Source organism: Salmo salar, chromosome 13, assembly GCF_965601325.2.
Source record: "Salmo salar chromosome 13, fSalSal1, whole genome shotgun sequence".
Taxonomy (NCBI): Eukaryota; Metazoa; Chordata; class Actinopteri; order Salmoniformes; family Salmonidae; genus Salmo; species Salmo salar.
In genome coordinates, this window is record NC_138303.1 from 14,510,858 (window position 1) to 14,527,927 (window position 17,070).

Sequence of the window (17,070 nt, forward strand, 5' to 3'; positions counted from 1 at the left end):
TCTGCTTAGTTTTTTGACGCAAGCTGTACACACTTCATCCGTCTCTTGTTCACAATTTGCCAAGTGCTTGTTAATGCCTCGAATTTCCCGACTGCATACCCTTTGTGTGGCCATAATGCCCCCCCCCCCAAAAAAATCCATGCCTTTTGCGGGCAGTGCCCTTGGGGTGAATATAATAATTATATTTCTCTTCTCCCGGCTGCGTGCTGAAGCACCTCTCACTCAAATGGCTCTCTGTCACGTGATCGGGTCTTTCTCACAGTCTACAAGTGAAGACGGACACATCACATACTGTGAGACGCCTAAGACAGCTCTACAGGGAGACAGGACGGACAGCTGATCGTCCTCGCAGTGGCAGACCACGTGTAACAACACCTGCACAGGATCAGCACATCCGAACATCACACCTGCGAGACAGGTACAGGATGGCAACAACAACTGCCCGACCAGGAACGCACAATCCCTCCATCAGTGCTCAGACTGTCCACAATAAGATGAGAGAGGCTGGACTGAGGGCTTGTAGGCCTGTTGTAAGGCAGGTCCTCACCAGACATCACCGGCAACAACTTCGCCTATGGCACAAACCGACCATCGCTGGACCAGACAGGACTGGCAAAAAGTGCTCTTCACTGACGAGTCGCGGTTTTGTCTCATCAGGGGTGATGGTCAGATTCGCGTTTTTCGTCGAAGGAATGAGCGTTACACCGAGGCCTGTACTCTGGAGCGGGATCGTTTTGGAGGTGGAGGGTCCGTCATGGTCTGGGGCGGTGTGTCATAGCATCATCAGACTGAGCTTGTTGTCATTGCAGGCAATCTCAACGCTGTGCGTTACAGGGAAGACATCCTCCTCCCTCATGTTGTACCCTTCCTGCAGGCTCATCCTGACATGACCCTCCAGCATGACAGTTCCACCAGCCATACTGCTCGTTCTGTGTGTGATTTCCTGCAAGACAGAAATGTCAGTGTTCTGCCATAGCCAGCGAAGAGCCCGGATCTCAATCCCATTAACCACGTCTGGGACCTGTTGGATCGGAGGGTGAGGGCTAGGGCCATTCCCCCCAGAAATGTCTGGGAACTTGCAGATGGAAGAGTGGGGTAACATCTCACAGCAAGAACTGGCAAATCTGGTGCAGTCCATGAGGAGGAGATGCACTGCAGTACTTAATGCAGCTGGTGGCCACACCAGATACTGATTGTTACTTTTGATTTTGACCACCCCTTTGTTCAGGGACACATTATTCCATGTCTGTAGTCACATGTCTGTGGAACTTGTTCAATTTATGTCTCAGTTGTTGAATCTTGTTATGTTCATACAAATATATACACATGTTAAGTTTGCTGAAAATAAATGCAGTTGACAGTGAGAGGACGTTTCTTTTTTTTCTGAGTTTATTCACCTCAATTACCTCATACCCCTGCACATCAACTTGATACTGGTACTCTGTGTATACAGCCAAGATATTGTTACTCATTTTGTATTTATTGCTAGTGTTATTATTTTTATATGATTTGTTTTTCCTCTCTGCATTGTTGGGAAGGCCCCATAAGGAAGCATTTCACTGTTAGTTACACCTGTTGTTTACGAAGCATGTGACAAATACCATTTGTTTGATTTAAGCCTTTTTTTTGTCTTATGTGAGCCAGAATGGCTCATAGGCTCCTGTCTCCATAGCGGGAGGCAGCTTGATGTACAAGTACTCACCCTGGACAGGATGCCCGTGTATCGCAGGGCCTTTCCCCCAATCTACAGTGCCCTCCGTAATTATTGTGACAGTGACGCATTGTTTTGTTTTGGCTCTGTACTCCAGCACTTTGGATTTGAAATGATACCCTTTGGATTAGAAAGGACGGCACTTTTTGTACGTAGGCCCCCATTTTATGGGGACAAAAGTATTAGGACAAATTTACTTGTATGTGTATTAAAGTAGTAAAAAGTATTTGGTCCCACATTCATAGCATGCAATGACTACATCAAGCTTGTGACTCTACACATTTGTTGGATGCATTTGCTGTTTTGTTTGTGTTTCAGATTATTTTGTGCCCAATAGAAATGAATGTTAAATAATGTATTGTGTCATTTTGGAGTAAATTTTAGTGTAAATAAGAATGTAATATGTTTCCTAACACTTCTACAGTAATGTTTTTTTAATATTTTTTATTTCACCTTTATTTGACCAGGTAGGCTAGTTGAGAACAAGTTCTCATTTGCAACTGCGACCTGGCCAAGATAAAGCATAGCAATTCGACACATACAACAACACAGAGTTACACATGGAATAAACAAAACATACAGTCAATAATAGAGTAGAACAAAAGATAACAAAAAGTCTATATACAGTGAGTGCAAATGAGGTAAGTTAAGGCAATAAATAGGCCATGGTGGCGAAGTAATTACAATTAAACACTGGAATGGTAGATGTGCAGAAGATGAATGTGCAAGTAGAGATACTGCGGTGCAAAGGAGCAAGATAAATAAATAAATGCACTATGGGGATGAGGTAGGTAGATAGATGGGCTGTTTACAGATGGGCTATGTACAGGTGCAGTGATCTATGAGCGGCTTGGTGAGCTGCTCTAAATGCTGCTCTGAATATTTGTCTATGGAAATTGCATGGTTGTGTGCTCGATTTTATACACCTGTCAGCAATGGGTGTGGCGGAAATAGCCGTATCCAATCATTTTAAGGGGTGTCTACATAACTTTGTCCATGTAGTGTATATTCAATGTCTGATTTGTTATTGTTACCAGTCTATCAATCACTGCCCTTCTTTGTGAGGTCTTTGTAGTTGAATCGGTGCTTGAAATTCAATACTTTACTGAATGACCTTACAGGTGTTGTATGTGTGGGGAACAGAGGAAGGGGTAGTCATTAAAAAAATAATGTCGACCCCTATTATTTCACACAGAGAGTCCATTTAACTTATGTGATTTGTTAAGCCAGATGTTACTTTTTAATTCATGTAGACTTGCCTAAACAAAGGGGTTGAATACGTATGCAACAACTATATTTTAGTTATTAGATTTTTATAGATTTTTATGAATTTGTAAAAAATGTATCGCATTTTCTTTTCCCTTTGACATTATGGAGTATTTTGTGTAGATCAATAACAAAAAAAAAAACAATAAATTCATTTTAATCCCACTTTGTAATGTAACAAAATATGAAAAAAGTTCAATGGCGTGTTGACTTACTCTATAGGCACTCTAACTAACCCAGGGAAATACAGGTAACTTGGTTTATTCACCATCACTTCATCTATCCTCTTTAAATGCTGTGTACATCTTTTCCCATATTTACAAGGTATCCAGGACTATGAGTGCTGATCTAGGATCACTTTAGTTTTTCAGATCATGAAAAATAAGACATTGGGGACCATGTTTTAAAGTAGGAATTATATTAAGTGCTTTTAAAAAAAAAAAGGTTGAACAGTACATTTTATTTTTCACAGTTTGTGAAAATGCTACTTTTCTCCCTTGATTTATGAATCTGGATGAAATAAAGACTTCCTCTATTTTAGTAGAGTATGTCTGAGCCTGTATTTCACTTTTACATTTTTTAGAAACAGGGTTAAAGAACATCTGGGATGGAATCTTTCGAAATGCAGCCAGATTCTTTTTTGTCTAATATGGTCAATCAGGACATAGAACAACGTTTCTGAAATATTTAAATGTTCCCATCATCTTCTTATGCTGTGTAATGTATTTTATAATTTTGCTCTTTGCTATTGCTATTGCGTTACTTTATTGTTAGCCAGAAATGATTTGATATTGATGTAAAAAATGGCTACAATTAACCTTTTTAAATCAATAAAATATTATTTCATTGAACCTTCGGTTTTGTATTTTTATTATGTATTATAATTTTTCAGAATGCGTATTGCATGATTGTATGTGTTTTGATTGAAATTGAGATAAAAAAAAAAAAATATCATGTAGTTTGAAGGTTCAGAGCCTGTATTTAAGACAACAAGTTATTTAAAGTTCTATCCAACTAAAATCACATTTCATAAAACTTTCTCAACATGTGATGAAAACACAGTGTTACAAGTACACAACATACAAAGAGGATGGGAACACTTTAATAAGATAGAAATAACCTCCTCCAGATTGAAAAGCCATTCAATCTGGAGGGAAACATAATGGGTATGTATTCTAATGTATTTAAAGGTTCTACAAATGTTCATGCTGACAATGTTGTGGTAATATTAGGTAAAACTTAAATATAACGGTTTCGAAATATTCTGAGAACCTCCAAGACAAGATAAAATATTGCGTGAACATCAATGGAATGTTATGATAAACCTAAAACAAATGTTATGAACGTCATAAAAATTTAATTATTTTGAAATTGTGGAACATTGTGGGAATATTCTGTGGATATTTAAATGTTATTACAATATCACAACAATATTGTTTTAACATTCCAGACAACTCCCATAACTTAATTAAATGTTCTGGGAACCTTTAAAAACTTAGACCAAGTGTTCTACAACATTTATAGGAATGTCCTGTGCAACCTCACTTAAACATTGCATGAAAGTCATCACAACTGAGCATATTTTGTGTTTTGGGAACCTACTGAACACTAGACTGTTCCACACAACCTAATGAAACATTCTGGGAACCTTTAAAGAACAGACTAAATGTGTTCTGAGAACGTGCTTCTACATCTGCATTGCTTGCTGTTTGGGTTTCTGTATAAGCACTTTGTGGCATCTGCTGAGGTAAAAAGGGCTTTATAAATACATTTGATTTGATCTTGTAACATCAGGTGAATGTTTTTTGCACCCTAAAAGAAACATTGTAGAATCATCCAAACAACTGGACAGTTTTTGTGATGTCTCCACAATGTTCCCACCAGACTGTTCCCACAGACATCCTACTGAAACATTCTGGGGAACCTATAAAGAACAGACAAAATGTGTTCTAGGAATGTTCTTGCAACATCAGGCGAATGTCTTATACTAACATTGTATAATCATCAGCACGACTGGACAGGTTTTTGTGTTACGAGAATATTTGCCGCGACCTAACAAATGTTCTGGGAACTTTCAAAGAACCAATTGTGGTTTGCTAGGGCTGGAGTTCTGATTGTGTTTCAGTGGCTGGGAGTAGGATACTTGGTCTGAAGCCAGACCGTATCTGTCTCTGTCTCTCTCGTTCTCTCTCCCTGTTTCATAGGGTCTCTGTCTGCTCAAAGAGATGAGGGGGGGGGGGGGGGGGTGGGGGTCACAGGGAAATAAAGGGATGAAAAGAGGGGAAAGAGGGAAAGGGCCTCAGAAGATAACAAAAGGAGGTGGAATACAGTCGTGAAAAGACAGAATTTACACATTAAAGACATGTAGATAAGCTATATTAAGATTTCTGTTGACGTTTTTCATTTGCATTTGCACGTCCAAACCGATGTAGCATAGTCCACAGTATCTGAAACTCTCAATGCAATATCTGCCTTTCAAAGATACTACTGTTTACATGTATTGTTTTAGAAATATTTACTTGGTATTCGTATAGAGTACATGTACTTTTTGAAGAATATAATGTTAACATCTGTTGACTGTCTGACACATAAAGAGATGTTAAGTGAGCGAGGTGTATATAAAAGCCTTTATGTTATAGTGTTGTTGTCATGGTACTGATCTCAGTATTAGGGGCCTTGACTGAGCCTGCAGTCAAGGGCTTTGAATTCTCCTATTGAGAGGAAAACACATCAACGAGATGAAATCTAGATTAAGGTCACACGCTGCAGCTCAAATGGTTTGGGGGACAAAAACAATAATATCCGCGACCTACTCCACGGGAAAATATAGCGGCACTAGATTAGAACAATGTGGCGATTATAGATGTACCAATGAATGAAGTCAAGCCTATTTCCTGTTGCTGATGTCCTTTTCAATGTGAGGGGAATCATCAAAAGAGCATCTGACTGTTGTGGTGAACGGAGTTGATTGCGCTGTGGTTCGTTTTGTTGGGATTTGGTTTAGCCAGATCTAATTACATAATCTGTAGTCCTACCTGAGGAGGCAGTACTGGTTCTCTCTCTCTCATTCTGTATCTCTCCATCTTTTTATCTCTCCACGGTATACCTACAAGTTAATTGATGCTTTTTCTCTTGTTCTGTCTTGTTTGTTTTTTCTCCTCCTGTAGCAGTGATAGCTTAGGTAAGCTCCTCCACGACCTGTTCTGCCGCAACACAACTCCACCCTTCTCCTCCAATCACCCCTGGACTACACCAACTACTGAGTAACAGCAACAAGAGATTGCCGTGGAAGAGTCAGATTTCTGCTCCTGGAATACAAACAAGTCCTGTCTCTATAACAACCCTCCTGCATTTGTAATCCACCAACTCTGATTACGAAGGGGGAAAAAAAGTTTGCTTTCACCTCTGGCCAACTGTTTTAGTATTTTGCCTGCAGTGCTGAAAAGGCGTTGTGTTTCCAGCTCATTTGTTTGTTTAATGATGTCTCAACTGAACTAACACATAGGCCTAGTGCACTGTTCAGGAATACATAGGTACGTTGTGATTTAACAACGAGGCCCAGAGTTCCGGAGTGTTCAGAGTGTCCGAGGTGGATACACACGAAGCCTAAAGAGGAAGATGCACCTGTGAAGGCTGTGCAGAAGCAGACGGGGGTTTCCTCTGATAGAGCCTCCTCATTCTGTAAACACACCAGGTGATCTCTGAGGAGATATCTGTGATACACCTGTGAAGGCTGTGCAGAAGCAGACGGGGGTTTCCTCTGATAGAGCCTCCTCATTCTGTTAACACACCAGGTGATCTCTGAGGAGATATCTGTGATACACCTGTGAAGGCTGTGCAGAAGCAGACGGGGGTTTCCTCTGATAGAGCCTCCTCATTCTGTTAACACACCAGGTGATCTCTGAGGAGATATCTGTGATACACCTGTGAAGGCTGTGCAGAAGCAGACGGGGGTTTCCTCTGATAAAGCCTCCTCATTCTGTTAACACACCAGGTGATCTCTGAGGAGATATCTGTGCGTCCGCTCTCTCTGGGTCGACAAACTACTCCCTGCATCCTCATCATAGCTGTTTCAGACGGACTCAGACTCCGGTAGCCTCGCACCAGCGTGTCTCTAAGGATCTCTCTACATCTACCCATACCTGTCTTTCCCTGTCTGTTTTTTCCCCCTTCTATCTTTTTATTTTTACCTGTATCTCCCTCTTTTCTCACTTCTCTTCCCTATACCTTTTATTTTCCTCTCCTTCTACAACACCCATTCCTGTCACATACTCTCTCCTTTTAAATAATTAACAATGCTTGCGTGCCAATGACACTTTCTGTCGGTGCGATCCAATCCCTGAAAGTCCCAGAGGAAACAGTGACCTTTGGAGTGGGTCGTGCTGCTGGTGTGTGGGTTGTGCTGTTCCAGATCTCTACCTCCCCCCTGGACCTCCTGGCCTGGCCCTGACTGTAAATGTCACAGTGCTGGCTGTCCACGGCTGAATCTTCCACAGGGTCAGAGGCCTGGCTGTTTTTTTCCTCTACACAGGCCAGGTATCTCTGTGGGAGCCTCACTGTGTCCAAGTGGGACAGACGGTACTCCTCAGCCCCAGTCGACCGTTGACAGCTGCCTTCTGGGATTTAGCGTTTTGGTCTGATTAGAAAGATTCTGTCCGACCCCGAGACCTTGTTCCCATTATACTCAGAGTTTTCATTTAAAGACTTTGTTTGGTTTTTCTTCTTTTTGTCATTACCCTCTTCACCCGATTCATATAGTAGCTTAGCCCATGATGATTGCCTTTGGCTGAGAACGTGATCACAGGTTCATTTTACTCCCCAGTTTTATGATCTAGCTCAATCTCCCACTTGACAATAACATTTCACAGGGATTACGCATAAAGCCAGGCACACCTTTTAAGTGTGTTCGCCACAGGAAGCCTTCACAAAACATATTCCTCCCTGGAGAGTAGCACACACCAATCAACTGCAGTGATTCTTTTTACCAAGATAAAGGCCCTTGGATGGAGTGAATATAGGGAAAGAAAGGCCCTTGGATGGAGTGAATACAGGGAAAGAAAGGCCCTTGGATGGAGTGAATACAGGGAAAGAAAGGCCCTTGGATGGAGTGAATACAGGGAAAGAAAGGCCCTTGGATGGAGTGAATACAGGGAAAGAAAGGCCCTTGGATGGAGTGAATACAGGGAAAGAAAGGGCAGATGGTCTCCTGCACTAAGACATCAGTAATAAATGAATAAAACATTTGGTAGAGTGGAGTGGAGGCATCTGGCAGATTGCTGAGGTAGTCCCCCCCCCCCCTCTCTCTCTCTCTCTCTGTCACACTCCCTCTCTCGTTTTAGACAGGGCATCATGTAGCAGCGCAGCAAGAAAGGAGGCTGTTCCGCAGTGCCCCTGCTTCTCTCTTTGTTGTTTTTGTTTGTCCGTTTCCCCCCACCCCCTCCGTGTTGTAATGACCCACCACCACTGCCAGCCTCAGGAGAGATGCCTGTACTTGAGATGGCAGTGAGCTCTGTCAAGTCCCTGTACTGGGAGGTGTTCCCCCCCATGTCCTCATGCAGGGTCTACTGCACCCCTGTGTTCCACGGTGGCCTGCTCTATGTTCTGGGAGGATGCAGTGAAACAGGCCTGCCTTTAGACACTGCTGAGGTGCTGGACATAGAGAGCCAGACATGGACCCAGCTTCCTCCGCTCCCTACAGCCCGGGCGGGGGCGTCGGCGGTGGCCCTTGGGGGTCAGGTGATGGTGATGGGGGGCATGGACCTCCAGCAGAGCCCCCTGTCCTCCGTGGAGGTCTACAACCCTGACGAGGGCAAGTGGGAGAGGAGGGCCAGCCTGGGACAACCCTCCATGGGCATCACCTCTATAGAGAAAGGTAAGAATCCACCTCATACGGTACTGTAAGACTGCTGCAACAGGATAATACAATATCAGATTGAGAGCCTAAAACCCCCACTTAACAAATAGGATAAGGGATTCTCTTCAGTACTGGAAAAAGCTCTCCACAGCATTGTTAAAGAGATACTGCTCGATGCTACCGTATCTTTAGACTTCCAGTCATTGCGCTAACGCTAATTAGCATTGGCTTGCGTAACAACTTCTAACTTGCTTCATACTGCACGCGGAGACATACAAATGGTATCCACGAGTTCATCTAACCCTGGGTATGTAGAATTTCCAGAATCTCACAGTATCCCTTTAAGCTTTCTCAAGAGCAGATTTCTGTTAATTTCTAATTTACTAGAGTGGAGTGTCACTAAGATCTTTAAGGCTGTTGTGCATAGTCAAGAGCTTCAGTTATCTCAAGCTGTAGTTGGGCTTGGAAGATTGCCTCATCCTGATGAAGTAACCATACTGGATATACAAAAAGCTTTTTTTAGATCTCCCCGAGGCCTGATAGTTCTCAGGTGATGAATGTTATACAGTTTGAATAGCCCCTGGAGAGAGAGAGAAGATATATGGCTGTTTAGCTTTGAGTGTTTCTCTGCAGTTTTCCTGTTGCTCTCTGTTTACGTACATGATCAGCTGCCATTCTGAGATACTGAGTACACTACTTAGCAGACGGCTGCAGTACAATGACCTTTCATGGTCATAGTACTGAGTGACATACTGGTGATAGAAAACAGCAGGAGTGAGTGACTCTATAAAGGCAAAGCACAAGTGTTGTTTTCATTTGGTTTTCTGTTTCACTTTGTTTCTACACAGCTGAACATACTAATACTGTAAGCCTTTGGTTTTCAAAAGTATCCCTGGGTAGGAAAGAGAGTGAAACGTTGTTTAAACACGATCCTTCGTCCCTCTCCACAGACATTAGATGCTGCCCTGTTTCATTTGTTGCCTGTGATACACTATATCCTGTTTTTTTATTATTTTTATATCTTGTGTATTTTTGTTTTTCAAATTTTTTTAGTTTTGTATTACATTGTTATTGATTACTGCATTGTTGAAAATAGTATTTGAAATAAGTATTTGAAAATACTTTCAAATATTATGCTATTTATATACTTTTAAATACTTCCAATAGAAGTAGTTGATTTGGGCCACATTATTTAAGAATATTAAAATACACAAAAAATAAGTATTTTAAATAACTAATAATCCAATACAGAACCCAGGTCTGGTTAAAAGAGCAAGTTAAAACACCCACTTCACTCGTGTCTAATAGTGTTGTTCTCTATGTTAGCGTCTCAGTGTTACATCTTACTGTGTGTCAGAGCAATAATGCCTGAAAGTGATGTAATGTTGTGTGTGTGTGTGTGTGTGTGTGTGTGTGTGTGTGTGTGTGTGTGTGTGTGTGTGTGTGTGTGTGTGCTGTGCTGTGCTGTGCTGTGCTGTGCTGTGTGGACTGTATGATGTGTATAATAAGCGAAGCTGAGGCTCTGACCTGTGCTCTAAGCTTCCCAACATCTCAGCTTCTCCCACTGATGCTTCCTGATGGCTCTCTCTCTCTCTGGCAGATGATTGGCTGTGGGCTCTTGAGACCAGCCCCTCCCTCGACCCTCCAGAATATCATTTCACAATACACAGCTGTATCACCCCCCCTCCTCCTCTCACCTTCCTCAGTTTTTTTCTCTTGATTTATTTTCAAGCGAGCATTGCTGTTGCTTGGCAACAACTGGGTGTAAGTTTGTTTTTAGATGTGAGTCAGCAAGATTGTGTGTGTGTTGGGGGCGAAGAGCCACCCAGGGAGCAGAAGTTACAACAGCATTGTATTTAGAGTGACAGTGGTTGCGTCGCCGTGCCAACCTGTGACTGCCTCCTCTTCTGTTGCTGTCAGGGCTTTGTGAAAGGAACGCATAGCTAGGGATTTGTTTTGCGCAATCATGTGACATGCCTGGATTTGAATCTTTATTTAAAGCTTTTTCATCAAACTTGTCCCCTTATCTTTTTATGTCAGATGGTCCAGCACCATCCTCAGACAATCGCTTTCATGTTTGATGTAATTCTCATTTCTGGAAAAGGCTTAAAATACTGGATCAAATCTTGCTGTGTCACGTGATTGTGCAAAAAACATGGCCCTACTTATAGCTGGTGATGCATCAGCTACGGTGTACACTGAAGACTGGGGTTAGGCCCTTTTCTACTCTCTTCCTGTTATTCTACACATTTTGACATGGAGTGGAGATAAATTGTTATTTTAAAGCTAATTTCCTGCAATTCTACACATTTTGTCATGATTTATGCCATGTCAATATGATATCTGAGTGAGAATGACTAACAAAATCAATGGGGGCCCCCTGGAGGTCAGGGCCTCTGGGCATGTGCCCGTGCAGTATTCGGCCATGACTACAAGCTTAGATACCTGGCTAGACTAACTACCATTGAGTGACTGTCAGTGACTGACGTAACAAGAAAAATACTGCTGAAGCACAAACACATTTCGAAATGGCACCTGGTTTAATCCACTTTTTATATTTTCCTTAGTTGAGATCCTGACTGAGTTCCTAAAATGTTTATTATTCTTATTTATTTATTGTTGGTCGGGGGGGCTCTCTAGCAGCTGAGGGCCCTAAGCGACCGCTTATGTTGCTTATGGCTGGAACCGGCCCTGGGCTTAAGTTTTTTTTCTTGCCGTTGCCTTTCTACTTAATATGAGCTTCATTTCTAAGATTATTCCAAACACTGGCTGTAGTCTTTTGATGAACTGTCATGCCTTCCCTATTGGCCGGCCTGCTACTAGCCTGATTAAAAAGCAGTTTCACAGTGCTGTCATCTCCCCAGGTTATATTTTCACCATGTTTTAGAACTTCCTCTGGCAATTACTGCAAAGCACTTGGCTCGCTTAAATAGTCTGTTATGTCCTCGTTTGGTGGCACCAAGCTTTGGTTCTTGCTAGCTAGAGAATTTATAATGCTAAAACATTTCTGAGCAGGTAGGGTCTCAAACACTTTGTATGATATGCTGATAGGCTGTTTTTTGGGTCAATCTGAACACATCATTTAAGTTTGGGTCGATCTGAACATATTGTCTTGATGGCTTGTTTTCTATGTGTTCTGCAGCTCCTTTACAGTGCCACTGTTATGTGAATAACAACAACACCCAAATAAGTGAGATAGAGAATGGCGTGGTTTCTCTTAGACAGAGAACTGTGTTGTTGGCCACCCTCCAGTCTGTCAGATGCCAGACTGACAGACACTGCAGGACATGAAGCCACTGTGGCAATGTCCCCTGGGACACACATGAATACAAAAAAAGATTGTAATGAATTAATGTTTCGAAGGTCTTTTTATCTTTCAGTCTGAAAACACTATCTCATAACTACATTTTTAATAAGCACAGCAGGACTTTTAAGGCATACTTCTTAATATGCATGCAAATACAGTCATATACACTGAGTATGTAAAACATTAGGAATACCTTCCTAATATTGAGTTGCACCGCTTTTGCCCTCAGAACAGCATCAATTCATCGGGGCATGGACTCTACAATGTGTCTAAAGCACACACACACACACACACACACACACACACATGAATGAAACCAAGTGAGGCCTCTTTGGAGATGTGCATTATGGTAGGATGCTTGAGCGTACACTGTCGAGACGTAAACCTCTGACCACAGCCTTTGTTCATTTGTCCAGCTGTCAGACAACTGAAGCAGACTCCTTTGGTCTTCAAAAAGTCTAATTTATCTTGATGTGTGTGGGGGGGGGGGGGGGTTGATGATGTGAGGCCTGAGGCAATTGTCTCTTCTGCCTAATAGTAAGTCCGCCACTGTGTAGGTTGATGTCTTCACTGATGTATTTATGGCTGAATTTGCAGGAAAGATTATTTAAGGATGATGTAGTCTCGTCCTCTCAGTGAGGGCTATTGTGGAATGACCCTGTGATCTTGCTGAGTGACCCCCCCCCTCCCCTGTGATCATGCTGAGTGACCCCCCCCCCCCACCCTCCCCTGTGATCTTGCTGAGTGACCCCCCCACCCTCCCCTGTGATCTTGCTGAGTGACCCCCCCCCCTCCCCTGTGATCTTGCTGTGTGACCCCCCACTCCCCTGTGATCTTGCTGAGTGACCCCCCCCCTCTCCCCTGTGATCTTGCTGTGCGACCCCCCTCTCCCCTGTGATCTTGCTGAGTGACCCCCCCCACCCTCCCCTGTGATCCTGTTGAGTGACCCCCCCCTCTCCCCTGTGATCTTGCTGTGCGACCCCCCTCTCCCCTGTGATCTTGCTGAGTGACCCCCCCCCCTCTCCCCTGTGATCTTGCTGTGCGACCCCCCTCTCCCCTGTGATCTTGCTGAGTGACCCACCCCCACCCTCCCCTGTGATCTTGCTGAGTAACCCCCCCCTCCCCTGTGATCTTGCTGAGTGACCCCCCCCTCCCCTGTGATCTTGCTGAGTGACCCCCCCCCCTCTCCCCTGTGATCTTGCTGTGCGACCCCTCTCTCCCCTGTGATCTTGCTGAGTGACCCCCCCCTCTCCCCTGTGATCTCGCTGAGTGACCCCCCCTGTCTCCTGTGATCTTGCTGTGCGACCCCCCCCCCCCTCCCCTGTGATCTTGCTGAGTGACCCCCCCCCCACCCTCCCCTGTGATCTTGCTGAGTGACCCCCCCTCTCTCCTGTGATCTTGCTGTGCGACCCCCCCCCCCCCTGTGATCTTGCTGTGCGACCCCCCCCCCTCCTGTGATCTTGCTGAGCAACCCCCCCACCCTCCCCTGTGATCTTGCTGAGTGACCCCCCCCTCTCCCCTGTGATCTTGCTGTGTGACCCCCCACTCCCCTGTGATCTTGCTGAGTGACCCCCCCCCCTCTCCCCTGTGATCTTGCTGAGTGACCCCCCCCACCCTCCCCTGTGATCTTGCTGAGTAACCCCCCCCTCCCCTGTGATCTTGCTGAGTGACCCCCCCCTCCCCTGTGATCTTGCTGAGTGACCCCCCCCTCTCCCCTGTGATCTTGCTGTGCGACCCCTCTCTCCCCTGTGATCTTGCTGAGTGACCCCCCCTGTCTCCTGTGATCTTGCTGTGCGACCCCCCCCCTCCCCTGTGATCTTGCTGAGTGACCCCCCCCACCCTCCCCTGTGATCTTGCTGAGTGACCCCCCCTCTCTCCTGTGATCTTGCTGTGCGACCCCCCCCCCCCCCCGTGATCTTGCTGTGCGAACCCCCCCCCCCCCCCTCCTGTGATCTTGCTGAGCAACCCCCCCCACCCTCGCCTGTGATGGGCTTTCAGAATTGTCTGTGTGCCTGCAGCAGGAATTGAGCCAGTTTAGGTTCGCATCGGAGCTCATTGTCCCTAACCCAGTAGTGTTTCCTCCTCTCTAACCCAGTAGTGTTTCCTCCTCTCTATCCCAGTAGTGTTTCCTCCTCTCTAACCCAGTAGTGTTTCCTCCTCTCTATCCCAGTAGTGTTTCCTCCTCTCTATCCCAGTAGTGTTTCCTCCTCTCTATCCCAGTAGTGTTTCCTCCTCTCTATCCCAGTAGTGTTTCCTCCTCTCTAACCCAGTATTGTTTCCTCCTCTCTATCCCAGTAGTGTTTCCTCCTCTCTAACCCAGTAGTGTTTCCTCCTCTCTAACCCAGTAGTGTTTCCTCCTCTCTAACCCAGTAGTGTTTCCTCCTCTCTAACCCAGTAGTGTTTCCTCCTCTCTATCCCAGTAGTGTTTCCTCCTCTCTATCCCAGCAGTGTTTCCTCCTCTCTATCCCAGTAGTGTTTCCTCCTCTCTAACCCAGTAGTGTTTCCTCCTCTCTAACCCAGTAGTGTTTCCTCCTCTCTATCCCAGTAGTGTTTCCTCCTCCCTATCCCAGTAGTGTTTCCTCCTCTCTATCCCAGTAGTGTTTCCTCCTCTCTAATCCAGTAGTGTTTCCTCCTCTCTAACCCAGTAGTGTTTCCTCTTCTCTAACCCAGTAGTGTTTCCTCCTCTCTATCCCAGTAGTGTTCCCTCCTCTCTATCCCAGTAGTGTTTCCTCCTCTCTATCCCAGTAGTGTTTCCTCCTCTCTAACCCAGTACTGTTTCCTCCTCTCTAACCCAGTAGTGTTTCCTCCTCTCTAACCCAGTAGTGTTTCCTCCTCCCTATCCCAGTAGTGTTTCCTCCTCCCTATCCCAGTAGTGTTTCCTCCTCTCTAACCCAGTAGTGTTTCCTCCTCTCTAACCCAGTAGCGTTTCCTCCTCTCTATCCCAGTAGCGTTTCCTCCTCTCTATCCCAGTAGTGTTTCCTCCTCTCTAACCCAGTAGTGTTTCCTCCTCTCTATCCCAGTAGTGTTTCCTCCTCTCTAACCCAGTAGTGTTTCCTCCTCTCTAACCCAGTAGTGTTTCCTCCTCTCTAACCCAGCAGTGTTTCCTCCTCTCTAACCCAGTAGTGTTTCCTCCTCTCTATCCCAGTAGTGTTTCCTCCTCTCTATCCCAGTAGTGTTTCCTCCTCTCTATCCCAGTAGTGTTTCCTCCTCTCTAACCCAGTAGTGTTTCCTCCTCTCTATCCCAGTAGTGTTTCCTCCTCCCTATCCCAGTAGTGTTTCCTCCTCTCTATCCCAGTAGTGTTTCCTCCTCTCTAACCCAGTAGTGTTTCCTCTTCTCTAACCCAGTAGTGTTTCCTCCTCTCTATCCCAGTAGTGTTTCCTCCTCTCTATCCCAGTAGTGTTTCCTCCTCTCTAACCCAGTACTGTTTCCTCCTCTCTAACCCAGTAGTGTTTCCTCCTCTCTAACCCAGTAGTGTTTCCTCCTCCCTATCCCAGTAGTGTTTCCTCCTCCCTATCCCAGTAGTGTTTCCTCCTCCCTATCCCAGTAGTGTTTCCTCCTCTCTAACCCAGTAGTGTTTCCTCCTCCCTAACCCAGTAGCGTTTCCTCCTCTCTAACCCAGTAGTGTTTCCTCCTCTCTAACCCAGTAGTGTTTCCTCCTCTCTAACCCAGCACTGTTTCCTCCTCTCTAACCCAGTAGTGTTTCCTCCTCTCTAACCCAGTAGTGTTTCCTCCTCTCTATCCCAGTAGTGTTTCCTCCTCCCTATCCCAGTATTGTTTCCTCCTCTCTATCCCAGTAGTGTTTCCTCCTCTCTATCCCAGTAGTGTTTCCTCCTCTCTATCCCAGTAGTGTTTCCTCCTCTCTAACCCAGTAGTGTTTCCTCCTCTCTAACCCAGTAGTGTTTCCTCCTCTCTATCCCAGTAGTGTTTCCTCCTCTCTATCCCAGTAGTGTTTCCTCCTCTCTATCCCAGTAGTGTTTCGTCCTCTCTAACCCAGTAGTGTTTCCTCCTCTCTATCCCAGTAGTGTTTCCTCCTCTCTATCCCAGTAGTGTTTCCTCCTCTCTAACCCAGTAGTGTTTCGTCCTCTCTAACCCAGCACTGTTTCCTCCTCTCTAACCCAGTAGTGTTTTCTCCTCTCTAACCCAGTAGCGTTTCCTCCTCCCTTTCCCCGCCCCACCGCCGGTTCTCCTCCCATGTGTAATAATCTCTCTGTACACCAGACCTTCATAGGAAAAATGTCAATTTATGCTGCTGAAGCATAAATCCTGCTATTCTGGGAGACACAGTACAGCATGCCCATGCGATTTAAGTATTTGTTGCATATCTTCTGAAAGCTCATCCACTGTGCCTAAAAAACTTGTAAAATCACATGACTTTGGCAATTAAATAATGCTGTGTTTAGATTAGGTTAGATTGAATGAAATACAAAGTCAGAGATTCCAGGCAGTGAAGTCTCACTCTTTATCTTGTCTGTAGGGGCTGGCTGCCCTATCCTGACACACACTCACACTCCCAGCAAAGCTACTTATATTATGGTAGAATCCCCAGGGCTTTACTGTGGCTGATGTGATGCTCAGGGAGGGAGTAGAGTCAATAAACCCACCACAAAGAGAAAGTTTGCTAGTTAAGTATCTTAAGAGGGTGTGTGTGGTGTGTGTGTGTGTGTGTGTGTGTGTGTGTGTGTGTGTGTGTGTGTGTGTGTGTGTGTGTGTGTGTGTGTGTGTGTGTGTGTGTGTGTGTGTGTGTGTGTGTGTGTGTGTGTGTGTGTGTGTGTGTGTGTGTGTGTGTGTGTGTGTGTGTGTGTGTGTGTGTGTGTGAGTGAGTGTGTGAGTGAGTGAGTGAGTGAGTGAGTGAGTGAGTGAGTGAGTGAGTGAGTGAGTGAGTGAGTGAGTGAGTGAGTGAGTGAGTGAGTGAGTGAGTGAGTGAGAGATGC

General features: G+C 44.9%; 1 protein-coding gene across 1 annotated transcript in view; it reads left to right on the forward strand.

Annotated features, from left to right (window-relative positions):
- Positions 1-17,070, forward strand: part of klhdc8b (kelch domain containing 8B) — a 174,176-nt gene that overhangs the window by 14,536 nt on the left and 142,570 nt on the right. The window contains exon 2 of the mRNA XM_014134525.3: positions 6,145-8,849. Coding sequence (XP_013990000.2) covers positions 8,459-8,849 — 391 coding nt within the window. The 5' untranslated portion in view covers positions 6,145-8,458. The remainder of the gene's footprint in view (positions 1-6,144; positions 8,850-17,070) is intronic.